Here is a 15,099-nt window from a genome sequence, read left to right as displayed (position 1 = left end):
GGGCTACTACGACGTGATGGGCCAGTGGGACCCGCCGTTCAACTGCAACGCCGGCGTCTTCCTCTACTGCTGCGGGACCTGCTTCTACCGCTTCTGCTGCCAGTTCCGCCAGCAGCGGCTGGACCAGAGAATCTGCTCCAACTACGACACGCCCATCTGGGCCAACACCGGTAAGCCCGTGGCCACCATCACCGAGGGCCAGGAGGACCAGGACCGGGACCGCACGCACCTCATCGTCTACATCATCTGTGGAGTGGTGGCCATCATGGTGCTGGTGGGCATCTTCACCAAACTGGGCCTGGAGAAGAGCCGCGGTGTGAGCGGAGGCGGAGCAGGGGCGCAACATGCTGACCTCAACTCCAGGTGAGGAGCAGTTTGGAAGACAGGTGTGAGTGTGTGTCCAGGTGTGTGTGTGTTTGTGTGTGTGTCAGTATGTTGACAGTGTTTCTCACACAGTGTGGATATAAGCAAAGAAGTGGTTAAAAGTTTGTGTGAGTGTGTATCATGGATGCATTTAGATCTGTGTGTGTTTGTGATTGCACGTACGTGTGTGTATTTGCATGCATGTGTTTGCCGGGATGTTGGAAATTCAAGGACAAGAGACCAACGATTCTCAAGGTGTCGTTTGGTGTAAATGCATGTGAACACATAACCTGCCAGCTTGGAATTAACAACATCCAGCTCGTGAATGTGGATTTGTCCACCTACTAACATGTGTGTGCATGTGTGTGTGTTTGCTTGCACGCGTACAATTAATCTCTTATCCTTCTACAACATGACCGAGTTGGACCAGGTCATTCCAAACTGGTTTGAAAGAGAATCTGAACCTCAAATTATATTTCAAGATGCTGTGAATCTGCCAATGTGTGAATGGGACTGAACCTATACAGCTCATGTGTGTACATCCATTTACACATCGAGTCATTATTTTGTTTTTGCTCATTATTTTTTTAACATGTTTCTAATTTTGCATTTTTCACTTTGTTTTGTTCTTTTTGTTGCTTGTTTCTTTGTTTCTCCTCTTTCTTTTTCTTTTTTTTTTTTAATATAATTTTGTATTCCACCCCTTGTGTACCATTGGCTTTGCTTGTAAGCATGACTTATATTTGAAATAAACCTACAAAATGTGGAAAAAAATGAAAAATCTATTAAATTCTTTGCTGCAGAAGGTTTGGAGTAAATGCCTAGAGAACTTAAGAATTATTTGACTTCTAACACTTTTGGACTGAACGTCTAATAATTAATAAGCAGGGCTTCTAACCAATTTTCTCACCATTAGATAAGAAAACAAATTATTTCCCACTTTCATGAAAGCACAACATTGAATAGAGAAGACATCTCACGCTCTCCAGATATGTGTCCAATATGTAACCCAGGGTTCAATCTGTTCGCCTCAGGAAATCATTAAAGCAAACAGGGCACAGCATGGGCTCAAATCCCCCCCCGCTTTCATCCCAAACGATCTAACCCTCGCTCGCTGCCTCTCCTCCTTCTCTTCTCTATCTCCATCTCACTCCTCTTATCTCTCCGAGCTTCTTGTTTCTGATCTTGTTTCCTTCCAAGGATCACCGTTTCTTCGCGTGCCGAGTTCCTTTGTCACAAACCTTCTCCTCAAATTCCTCTCCCTCCATGCCACCCCAGGCATTCCCTCTTTCTACTTTCCTTCTCTCCATCCCCTTGCAGCCTTCCTCTTTCCTTTCATCCCCTCCTCTTCCCTTCCTCTTGGGGCCAAAGAGCAGAAACAAGGGGCCGGTGTCAACTACTCACATCATTAGTCAACCCCATCGTTTTTTCCCAAGCTGTGCTTCAACTCCCAGCTCTACCCTCTCATTTACTCTCATTCTCTCCTCATTTTGCTTTAACTTTTCTTTTCCGTTTCTTTTGTATTTTAATTAAGAAGGTGGACACACACACACACACACACACACACACACACACACACACACACACACACCCACGTCAATCCTCTCCGTTGACCAGCAGCTCAGCTTGGGCGTCTCCCCATTAACCTGAGCGGCAAACCACATTTCGGCGGATCACACACAGCCAGGATTAATATTTCCTGCAGGGTAGCACCTCACTGAAATAGAAACACTCCCTCAGTATAAACACCCCCCCTCTGTGAGCCCATCTCCACAAGATTACCGCTCCTCCTTGAGATTAAAGAAATTTCACCACGATTATAGCTTTACCGTTTCTGGACTGCTCTGCCTGCACGCTCGTCGAGTTATTAGCCTGCTGACATAAATCCCTGGTCCAAAAGTGAACGTGCGACTAAGACGTCATGTACTGCGCTTCACAAGGTGAAATACACAGATGTGTGCAGACACTCACCTGCTCCGGAGTTGGACGTTAAAGTGGCAAAGTGCATAAGGCAACATTTGCACTTTGCTCTCATGCCACTGCACATATCAATCTCTTGCAGGGACCATTTCTTTCTTTCTTTCCTTCCCGCTCACTTTTCCCCCTCAAAATCCTGCAAGCAGAGGGTGATTAACACTCTGAAATCCCACCAGTTTTCCCAAATCAGCTTTGAAACTTAAAATTCAGAGTGATCCTTCTATCAGATTACCGTTCTCCCACTTGCACAAACATACACACACACACACACACACACCTCCATCTCCGTGTCTTCCAACCACACCAGGTTCAGTGTTTTTGCATGCTGAACTAATCTTTAGCCAACAAAAAGAAATGGAGAGCGCCGCCTTAGGTCATATGTGTCACGTCTAATGAAAGGTCCCGGCTGGAGAGGGGCTGGCTCTACACAGAGAGAGTAAACAAACCCCAATGACCTTCACTATTTATACACACACACACAAACGCACTCACAAATACACAAAGGCACACACTTGCAGTGATTTATAGTTCAATTAACAACAAGAATGATAGTGGTACTTTAAGGTTGCGTGAGAAGGCCTCAGATCCCCACAGTGAGAGGTCAGGATAGCCAGGAGGCGCAACGTCCAGCTAACTTGAGCGTGGGGGGGCCGAGGACCAACGTGTTGGGTGCAGAGGTCACATGGTTCAAACACACCATGCTTGTGTGTGTCTGTACGCAGTGCATTCATGCAAGAGTGTGTGTTTGGGAAATCTGTGTGCCCAGGCAGTCCAGCTTCTGTCAATGAGGAAAACTTGTATCTCCACCCAGAGCGTCACTGAGTAGAGTCCCCACCTCCACCAAATCTGTTCCCATCTGAACCTTTACATTTTCTATACATCCAGTTTTTATAACATTACATCACATGTCATTTAGCTAACGCTTTATCGTAAATGACTTAAATTGTAATTAGTGCATTAAGCATCTATGAGGATTCTATATAGGGTTCGAGCTGCTGAACTTCTGGTTGGAGGATAACCTCTACCCCATCAGTCACAGCCGGCCCTTTTATATTTGGAACTGCACCAAATTTTAAACTTATATCATTCCTGTATATGTGTGATATATATATGATTTTTTCATTAAGATCCACGAATGTTCTGTCCACGAAATGGCCATCTTGCAATATTTAAATAAAAACCCTGGATCCGCCCTCTGATCCTTGGGTCATGCCCCATCCCTCTTCCTTGGTGGAGGTCATAGACAAACACATACAAAAATAGTCAGATATTAAATCAAATTGATGAACTTTGAATAGTTAATGAAATCTGATCAGACACAAATCAAATCAAATTTATTTAACTTTAAGATGGCACCAAGAACTTTTTTCTACTTTCTGGAGATACGAGGTTTCCACGTGGCATCAACCCTACATGCAGATGGGTCTATAGGTTTGATTGTGTGTGCATGTTGTCTGTCTCCAGAGTGTGTGTGTGTGTGTGTGAGTGTGTGTGTGTGAGTGTGTGTTTGGGCTGTGCAGCACTCATGTTATGTAATGAAGGGCACTGTCATTTAAAGGGTTGGACTGCTCTGCCCTGATTTAAGGCAGACACATAAGCAATACTCAATACTGGGTGGGGAATACATATATTGAGTGTGACGCCGCGGGATCACTTTTCCATTTCAACCTCAAACACGCACACAGACTTACAATGACTGTGTCTGACCTTTACCATAACTACCACTTGCCAAACACTTGTCACACAACCTCACTTTGATATTTAAACACTTATGTTATGGGGACTTGCTCTGGTCCCCATAAGTAAGACAAGTCCAAACACTAACAAACACATCATGATGTCTCCAGGACGATGTCATGGTCAATATTTCAAGGACATTTTTGGTCGGCTGATCTGATTTGTCAGGACAGTTTGGGGCTTTTTGAGCAACTGGTGCAATGTTGTTGAGCTGTCCAAACCTACATTTGCACTGGATACTTCCTCCCCCATTTCATTTATTTGTCTTCCTTGATCAGGCTTTATTAATCAACAAAAATGTATAAATCAAAGCAACTGTGAGTGTTGCTGCAATGCTTTTTATCGAACTGAATAGAGAGCTTTTATTTTGAAAAGTGATCTTGGGTCTGAAGATCACGTGGGCTTGTTTAACGGACCTCTGAATCCACCGACATCTAACATATGAAGTCACTCATTCAAACTTATATATTAACCACACACATAAACAGTAATAAAACACATTATATTTCATTTTATGGAAAACACTGACTTTAAAATCATCAGTGAAGATAAACCAGGTAGGATGAACACAGAGTTCTCTAACTTCACTCCAGAGCATCAACACAGGACAGGAGAACAGTCCATCCCAAGAACGGACACCGAACTAGTTTATTCAAACTCACTTTGACTTGGCAGCTCTTTAAACTATCTTGACGACTTATTTGAAACCCACTTTATAATGACATACATTTATGAGCACAGAGTTAATGACTTGTTAGAAAGTGATTAAGTCTCTGATAAATAGTTTTCTTAGATTTTAATCAGCTCCCAGGCCTGCAGATATACAAGTTCACAAGACATCATTAGAGGCTTCCTCCATTACGGCAGCCGGCGCTTTGATTCTGCAAATTACAATTAACACGGTGAATAAGATTGTTCTCAGAGGGAGGAGAAATAACAGGGGTCTGCGTTAATGAGATTTTTGTGGATGTTGAACACTAACCGGAGGTGGATAAGCAGGTGTGTAGAACAATATAGTGTGTGAAGAGTAACGTTGTCTTGTACTTAGGGTTGCAAAATTCCAGGAATATTCAAAGTTGGAAACTTTCCATGGGAATTAATAGGAATATACAGGAATATACAGGAATATACAGGAATTAACAGGAATTAACAGGAATAAACTGGAAATGTTGTGGGTAATTTATACTAACTGTATTTACCTTGTCATATACAGACATAAATATAAACATTTTGTTTTGCCATAGGCTGATTTGAGCCCTGAGGAAACTTTGGGCACTTGACTATATGCTTCTGCATCGTTGTGTCATTCTTAACATAGGTCTTTGCACAGTATTTGCAAATGTACACAGCCTTTCCTTCTACATTGGATGAGGTGAAATGTCTCCACACATGAGATAGTGCACGTGGCATTGTTCTGTAGAATAAGATGAGAACAAAGTTTGTAAAAAAACACTAATGCAATGCCAGAGATATAAAAAGTTAGCCAAACAATTGGAATCGTCTGGGAAAATATTTTACAATTGATGGATAAATGAATGGAAATAGGCTAGATGAACAGATGAACAATCCTCAATCAGCATGCTCATATATTTTCCCCAGTAATATCATCGAAACTTACCTGACTAGTCCTGCACACTACAGCAGGCCTCAACAGCCCTGCTGTAGTGTGCAGGATGCGAAATGAAACCTTAATGGAAAAAAGAACACTTGGACATACATCGTTATGATAAGAAGATTTTCATAAACAGTCTATAGTGGATACAATTAACACACTGTATGTCTACATCAACATACCTTATCATCCACCCAACATATCTCAGAACCCTGTTTTTCTCCTATGAGCTCCCCCACTCTGTTGTCCCTAAAAGACACCGCAGACACGTAGCAAGTCAGACCAGCGTGAGCCATAACAACCTGCCATGTGAGAAAAATGCTTCTCCACTACGAAGCTGAAAAAAAAAACGAATTTCCCTCAAAGTTCAACTTTCCCAGCTCCCCTCCGTCTCCCCCTGCCTCCTGATTACCTCCAGGGTCGAGCTGTCACTGCCTATCACCTCTCACCTCTCACCAGCGTGTGTGTGTGTGTGTGTGTGTGTGTGTGTGTGTGTGTGTGTGTGTGTGTGTGTGTGTGTGTGTGTGTGTGTGTGTGTGTGTGTGTGTGTGTGTGAGAGAGAGAGAGAGCCTGGCTGAATGCATGTATGCTTACAAGTGGATGTGCTAAAGAGCCCACACATGTATGTGCCTGCACCACTTGCCTCAGATACTCTCAAAGTGAAAGGACATATAAGTTGACGGATTTGCTGAGTCAGATGTGACAGTTGTCTCCCTCCAGCTGCTCCACCTTCCTCTCTCCACCTCGGTGGTGCCGGGCGGCGCCGGGCCCTCACACACTCAAATGTGGGTCAGCACCCACTGACTCGGGGGTTTGGCTGTGTGTTGTTTTTTATGTTTGTCTTTGTACACGCTCTGCTCATCAGCGTAAAGATCAAACGGTTGACATCGGAAAAGTTAAAAGATTGACAGCTTCTCTTTTTATCTTTCATACCTTGAAGCGGACATTTGACATTTGAAGGCAGCTGGAAATAGTTTGTTTCGAGATGAAGTTTTTTCGCAGGAGAGTCAAGCCCATATCAGCCAAAAGTGAAATGCATGAGACCAGCAGACTCGCAGCCAGTCGGCCCCAGTAGCTCCTTTTCATCCTTTTTCCAAACTTCTAATGGGCCATCTGTCTTCAGCTTCAATTGGGCCTAAAAAACCAGCTTAAACCAACTGAGAAAACTATTTAGGCTGCTTGAAAACTTTAGGCAAAGGACTGCATCACTTCCATTTTCAAGGAAAATAAAGGACTCGCAAGCCTCTGGGACCGAAAGGAAAACTTCAAGCTTGTTAGCACCAAAACAAAACTGCTCAAACGTTTCTTAATAGTTGAATAATAACCCAGAAACCTACAGGATAATAGCTCATCATTATAGAAGCACATTACTTATATTTTCAATGTGGATGGAAAAAAGATAAGTGACATATGGCGACCGCTGAGCCCGAGGGAAACGGCACATGTTGGCCTCTGTAGCATAAACCCACAAACACTCCTGTGAACTGCACAACAATAACACAAACACACACACACACAGTATCTGTGCAGGCGACTCGAAAACTGAAATCCTGTTTGTCATGCACACTTTAATCACTGCACTCAAGACAGGGGGCACTCACATATGTGTAGGTGTGAACGGCCAACCTCCAAATTTGTCGGACTAAAATAGCACAGTGTGTAAGAATCAGAATCAGAATCAGAATTATTTTTATTGCCACAAATATATTTGCATATATTGGAAATTGCCATGGTGTGGTTGGTGCACTGCACATAAAACAAAACAACAATATATACAGAAAGAAATATATACATTAAGAAACAATAAGTTATAACTTATATTATTAAGGACGTCTAATAAGAAAATAAGAAAAGTTTCCGTCAACCTGACTCAGGGGAGCACGTAGCAGCCGGATCAATAATATGTACATTAATGCATCAACAGGACACGAGCATGTGCTGAAAACATTTAGTGTTGGGTAAGTCCTGAACATATATGCAGGACTTAGGACGCTTTACATTAGTCCAATCGATAGAGTCACTCAACACAGGGGCAGACAGGTCTCCTCCTCTTTGAAGAGCGGCTGTAATATTATTTGTAAACTAATCACCAAGAGTGCAACCTGTTCTGAATAATCTGAGGAATTGATTGTTATAGGACATTAGCAGAGTCTCATCTCAATGTGGATGTAAAGTCGCGTGGGAGCATGGTCACATCGCTGTTACGCAACACGTAGCACAGAGCCAGAAGAGACATAACCTGAAGGTAGGTTATATATACACGGACCGCACATCCCATAAGGTCTCTGTTGTTTTGTAGTCTGTCACATCGAGCAGGAATTGTTGAGCATTGCAGCCCAATTTATCAGAGGAAAACAAAAGCTTACTTTTTTTTTTTAAAGGAACTAAGTCTCCGAGTGGACACAGCCTGAGGAAGTTGATTCAGGGCAACAAGGGCGAGTGGAAGTGGGCCAGCTCATAGCGTGGGATGGAGAAATGTTATACAGGGACGTGTCGCTGTATAACATTTCAGTGTGAGAAATGGTTGAATTTGTGTTAATTCTTAAAGCCAGGGTTGGTAATTCTAGAAAAGCTATTATAGGCAGGTTACACTTTGATTTAAAAATGTAGCCGACACCCATGAACTACTTTCTCCAACTTTCAAGATGATTTCAACAAATGAGATAAAAAAGAGTGTTTCAGAAATAACTTAGCGTCCCTAACTTTATATACCAAAAGTACTTTAAAGCTATGTGCATCTAACAATCCAAATTAGATAACACACGGTTGTGATTTCAAAATCTGGCAACTGTTGGAATGATGGGACCGTTGGCTCTGAATTTTGTAAATCTCTCATTTATTTAGAGTTTTTCTAGTCTTGATGATCACTCAGTTTTCCCCATTCAGCAAATCACACACATTCACACAGTGCATCTACATGCAGCACTTTCTCGATCACACATCTTTAAACACTCATACACCTCTCCATGTATGTTAGACACTGTCCTATCTCTAGAATGTTGGAAATATTTTTCATTTTGTTGATGTGCTCTGCTACAGGCGCCATCTATTGCACATCTGTCCATCCTGGGAGAGGGATCCCTCACATGTGACTCTCTCCTTTTTGGGGGGGTAGTTTTTCCTCACTCTTGTTGAAGGTTTTATTCGGCATACTGTGATTTCTCAATATGATCTATGAAAAAAAAAGTTTTCACTGATTGACAACATTCCCACAGCTGTCTGGGGAAATGTCTTTCAACATCGAACCACTGACCCTCTGGTTAGCGGGCGACTCCTATACCTCCTGAGCCACAGGCACCCCTGCTTTTAAATTTGTGACATCAGTTACAAGTTATTTTTGCCACATTTTTGAAGGTTTGTGCAGAATACAGAGGACAGGGTGTGAGCATTGTGGGTAGAGCCATATTTTATGTTTAAACTAATTAGATGGCAAGATACAGCGGCAAAGCACAACTTCTAAATCACTTTTAAAGTGATACAACTGCTTCGTTAAAAATGTTTAATTGGTCAATTTGCATTGGTTTTTGCATCTGTTTGAATCCCCCTGTAGAAGCCAATGGTCTTTCTATCAGTCCACAGCACCCTGTGAGTCTCAATCTTTTAACCAGCTGCACGGCCATCTTCACTCTTTCAAAGACATCCGCAGAAACTGTGAGACTCAGCCAACGCTCCACAAACACGACATAGCCCGCAGACAGGTGCAGTTTTCGTGGCAGATTAAAAGTCCAAATCAGCAAGTTGTTTAAGCGGCGAGCCAAGAGGAGAGCGCGTGGAGGCCCGAGGCGCCGCGCAGCAATGAGTCAGAGAGGGGATGAGGAGCGGGGGGGGATAGAGAGAAACCGGAGGAGAGGAAGAGGAAGACAGTACGGTTTGAAGAGAAAGAGACAGATTTAGGGCTGCGTTTAGGTGAGGAGGGGGCAGAGAGAGAGAGGGAATGAGAAGAATGGAAAACTGAGGGATGAGGAAGACGAGAGAAAGTGATTTAAATCTGTGCAGAAGACGGAGACAGATAAGGAGGCGTTTTGTTGTGTGGTGGGAATATTTAGAAGAGAAACATGACGTCATGATCCTACACGCAATTTCACTAAGACACACGCCACCCACAGTGTGTATAAACGGAGTCACAATAAGATGATTAAGATCTGAATTGATTTGAATGAATGAATACGAATTTTCTGTTACCAAAATCAGGTCCCACGAATAGACAGTAACTCAGACACGTAATTCAAGCAGTTTCAGGGTTTCTCATGGAAAATCCAACACAGCAAAACCTCATTAAGTATGTGAGGGTCTTATTCTTTTGTTGTAATATGTCCTTTAGGTGTTTACCCTCCTTTTAAACATCATTTAGTGATTTCCTTTATTTTCCAGGATGCCTTTAATCGTCTCTAAACTAGGATCAGAGACAAACCATCACAGAGTTGTGATGTTTTAGGGTGAATTACTTTTTTCAGGTGACTCCTGGAAGTCAAATAAAAAGGTCACACGTGTAAAAACAACCGTGACGCATTTTTAAACACGGGATACTTGTTGCTGATTAAACAAGGAGCTTTATTATATCTGGCACCAAAACATAATGTCAGGTCCACTTTTTGGCATCTGTGACCCTGTTATTCACACACATCATCACACCTACTCATAGAGATGATGAGAGAAGTGGCCAGAGGGATTCACTTTTCGGTTTGACAGGTTACTTGTGAACAAGTTGCCCCTGGCTGTTGTTCTGTCGGGTCAGTCATATCGAGGCTCCTCAGCCAGATGCACGTGTGTGTGTGTGTGTGTGTGTGTGTGTGTTTGTGTGGTAGTGTGTGTGTGGTAGTGTGTGTGTGGTAGTGGGGGCTAAACGTATGAGCTTCATTAGCAGAACAGAGGCACTAGTGTTTGAATTATTGATCAAGGGAGTGAATACCATCAACAGTGTAAATTCAGCAAATGCAGGAGTATAGAGGAAGTGTTTATTCAAAGTGATGAGTATGCCTGCATATCCGTGTGTGTGTGTGTGTGTGTGTGTGTGTGTGTGTGTGTGTGTGTGTGTGTGTGTTTGTGTGTGTGTGTGTGTGTGTGTGTGTTTGTGTGTGTGTGTGTGTGTGTGTGTGTGTGTGTGTATGTGTGTAGGGTGCTGTCAGTCCTTTGCATTTCCTGCGTCCACACACATCAAGCCCTGAGTCGAATCATGACCATATTGGAGGAAATCGTGTCCATATGTTGTGCAGCCAAAAAGCCTCCAGTCACATCCAGCTGACTGAAACTCAGCACCTAAACCATTCACTGAGCAAAATACATGTGGTCATGAGCCACTTTTTATTGGACGTTGGCCATAAAATAGAGTGGGGGGAAATAAAATGCATAAGGAAAAGAATCTGAGGGGCGACACAGACACCAATGAGGCAATGCTGAATTTTTGATCAAACCATGATGTCATTATGACGTTATCATGAAACTGGGGGAGAATAGCGGCTGTGTGTCAGAAAGGTAAAGCGGCTCGTCCACTAACCAATCGGTGCTTTGATCCCCGACTCTTTTATTCTGCATTCCCCAGTGTCCTTGGGCGATCTACCGAACCCCACAAATGCCCTTGATGACTGTGCCAACAGCGTATGAATAGTGTGTATGTTGTTAATTAAGTCTCAAAATTCATGAGCGGCAAACTACTTACAGTACACTCCGTGTGCACAGCAGAGGTTACGCAAACTCGCCCTCCCCTTGCCTGCTCGTCGGATTAAATTTTTAGACTTTGGAGGCGGGGACAGCTGCTGATGCACCCCTAGTTTCATTGGTCACTTGGAACAGTCCATTCCAAGGCCTCTGATCTTTTTACCCCTTTTCTCTTTGATATTTTTCTGCACTTGTAGATTTAAAGTTCAATGCTCACTCACGAATACACCTTTCCGCTCTATAATCCATAATTCCGTGTGCTTGCTGAGTAGAAATGCTCCCTCGCAAATATGTGTTTTGGACTTTTGCAGACGTGGTTTTATGGGCACATTTTGAGACTAAATAAACGCAACAGGTGTGACATAACAAAACACTGCGTGGTTGATAAGACGGAAAAAAGTTCTATATGCATACAGTCAATTTATCCCACTATAAGTATTTTTGAGCTACATTATCTTTAGGTGATGTCTGATGAATGCAGAAATACTTCAAATGCATCTTTGTGACATCCCATGAAACGTTATTGATGACACATGATATCCTATGATGGGGAACACATTCATGATCGATATAAGCTTCAGATTGTCTCTCTATTATTTGTGGATATGTTTTGGAAAATGTGTGTTTCAGATCATATTTTTGTTGACCTACAGCTTTTTAACTTTGACCAATCCGCTCTAAAACTTATCATAGATAGATAGATATACCCGTTTATCATCAACGTCCCATTTCAGCTCATTGTCACAATCTGTATAGGATTCAGCAGATGTTGCTTATTTGATTATGGAGGCGATGCAACTGTTAACCCAAGCTGTCTGGTTGGGGTAATACAGCAGTAATTTCATCATTGAGGAAGGAAAGCTCGAAAAAACACAGAAGTATGCAGCTGTTTATGGACAAAACAGATATTATTGAAGTTTGTTTGTTTGGTTTGGTTTGGATATGACTGATGATACCTCCGTCAACACAAAACACACACACACTCACACAAACACACACACACACACACACACACACACACACACACACACACACACACACACACACAGAACGTACGCGGCAGATGTAGAATTACACAGAACCACCTCTTTTGACATTTGACATGTAACCACACATCAACACACAGGTAGACAGCAGTCACGGAAAAAATAAAAGTACACATATTCACACACCTCCACACATGGTGAACACACCCTCCCCTGGGACGAGAGGATGTCATGTAAATAGATCGCCTGTGTGTGTTTGTGTGTGTATGTGTTTGTTTGTGTGCGTGTGTGTGTGTAGGGTGTCCAGCTGTTGGGGAGAACCCTCTCAGGGGATGCACAACACACATCTGTGAGAGTAACAGATGATGTTTGTCTCACTCACTCACTGACTGATAGAGTTTTAGAATCAGACTGTGCAGCTACTCTAACATTAACAATTTATCTCATCACTGTTTATTCACTTTTACATTTGCTCGGCCACTTCTTTTTTTTTTCTCTTTCAGTTTGTATTTGAGTTTCGGTTTTATTATCATCACATTGTAGAGTTTTAACTCTCATTTCACTGAAGGGATTAATGAGGACAGTGTGTCTTTGTTTATAGCAATTTGAACATATGATAATATAATAAGAAACTTTAAAAACAATCTTTTTTTTTGTTGCAGTACAATCAACCTACAGTTAAACACCTGTTCTCAACCTGTTGTTTTTAAAAGAATGTCCTTAAACTGGTTGATGAATAGACACCAACCTCTGTGTGTGTGTGTGTGTGTGTGTGTGTGTGTGTGTGTGTGTGTGTGTGTGTGTGTGTGTGTGTGTGTGTGTGTGTGTGTGTGTGTGTGTGTGTGTGTGTGTGTGTGTGTGTGTGTGTGTTTGCCTGTGTGCGTGTACGTATCCAGGACACTGACCGACCTTCTGAAGCACCATGGGGGCGAAGTGAGCTCGGTGGAAAACGCCACGGCCAGTTCACCCAATGGAGGAAGAGCCAATGGAGTCTCAGCCAGGATGCTGCGCAGCAGGAGTGGTGAGTACTGAAAGACACAAAGACACAAAGACACACATGCACACAGCCTTGTCTCTGTGACTTCAGAGGATGATTTCCTGGGGACTGCACTCTAACCTTAACCATTAGCTACTACATGCCAAACTATAAATCTAACCTTGACCAAACCTAAACTTAATTTACCTTAGAACATGTTTTCACCTTAAAACTAAATGATATGTTATGGTGTATGAATGTTACGTTATGGGAACTTTTTCCCCATAAGAACAAGTCCCCACAATGTGACCGTGTAAAAAGATTTAGGTCCCCACAACATGAGGAATACCAGGACCACACACACGTTCACACACAGGTACAGGTAAAGTCAGAATAACACACTATAAATAACGGGTCCTACGACACATCTTTATGTGCAGAGAGAGTCAGTGAGCCTCATTATTCCATGCAAATGAACCCAGTCTGTACAAAAACATAAAACACAAGCACAGAGCAGCTCAACAAACAGCTTCCATGCAGCATTTGTTTTTCAGCCCAGTTTGCATCTTCTTTTTTTTCTTCATTGTTTCTATTTGCATAATGAGCAGTAACACATGCAGGGTCGCACACGTAATAAATTACACTCTGACTTTCATGACAGACGAGAGCAGTTGTGTTATTTATCCAAAGGTGTAATCCTGCATATCTGGTGCAGTGGCGTGGGGTAACTATACAGGACGTACACAATACAATACTAATACATTTAATAGTGAGAAAATTGGAAATGTGGGTCGCTAGTGTTATTTTGAGGTGCATGTCTGTGACTTCTTTTTCATCAGGACTTTTGAAATATTTTGCCTTAACTCACAAAGTTAAAGAAAGAGAAAATGTAATTACTGGACCCCTAGTCAAATCCATTCCAGAAGTTTACTGGTTCTTCTAATTTGCCCATACATCACCCATCCACCAAGTTTACCCAAAAACATTGTTTCAGCAGTATTTGTGTAATCCTGCTAACAGACAGACAGACAGACAAACAGCAATGAAAACACAACCTCCTTAATGTTAAAATATTAAAGAAGGCACATCTACTGAGACAGAAGTAACGTTCTCAGAGCTCAGATGACTTAGGGATAATATTTACAGTAAATTAAAATAATTTAGGAAAGAAGGTGAAAAACACAAAACAGTTTGTTCATTGCTGTAAAATGTCATTATTCAAGTTTCCAAAAAAATGACAAATGTATTAACACTGAGGTTTGCACGTAAAGCCAAACAGACACTAATAATCCCCAGCTTTCTTGCTCTTCTCAGTTCAGGTGCACCACACTTGAAATAAAAAACCCAAACACAACAAACATTGAGTAAAAGACACACACTCACACATTTTATCTCACACTCATACTTATTCAAAGTTGCATCCTTCATAGAGATAAAGGAGCCGAGAGACCCTCCTTTCATTTCTCTGCTCAGATGTTTCAGCGAGAGAATCAACCACCCGAGCTTTCACTCACAGTCCTGCTTCCCAGCCTCTGTACGCTACTACGCTGCCACTCAAGTCGTGGGTTTGTTCCAAGTCGTCTTTCGTCTATAATCGCCTGAGCCCTGTGAGCAGGTGTCAGGGATTAATATATAGAGCTTGCGTTGCTGTGTTATTTCTAAAAATCACATCATCACAGCGAGAGGTGTTGCATCAGTGTCTCGTGATCTGCAACCTGGAGGATACTTTTATTTCATTCTCACTGCCATTGTGACAAGTATGTTTCCAACAACAAATCTGTTTTTTAAAGACT

At 42.3% G+C, this 15,099-nt stretch overlaps 1 protein-coding gene across 1 annotated transcript in view; it reads left to right on the top strand.

Moving 5' to 3' along the window:
- The window catches only part of shisa8b (shisa family member 8b), a 28,037-nt gene that overhangs the window by 278 nt on the left and 12,660 nt on the right, over nt 1-15,099 (top strand). The window contains exons 1-2 of the mRNA XM_061094348.1: nt 1-363; nt 13,227-13,351. The exon at nt 1-363 is cut by the window's left edge and continues 278 nt beyond it. Of these exons, the coding sequence (XP_060950331.1) occupies nt 1-363; nt 13,227-13,351 (488 nt within the window). The remainder of the gene's footprint in view (nt 364-13,226; nt 13,352-15,099) is intronic.

The sequence above is a fragment of the Limanda limanda genome, chromosome 21 (genome assembly GCF_963576545.1).
Source record: "Limanda limanda chromosome 21, fLimLim1.1, whole genome shotgun sequence".
In the NCBI taxonomy this organism is placed as follows: Eukaryota; Metazoa; Chordata; class Actinopteri; order Pleuronectiformes; family Pleuronectidae; genus Limanda; species Limanda limanda.
Note: the sequence above shows the minus strand (reverse complement) of the source record. Positions and strands in the feature narration are given on the sequence as shown.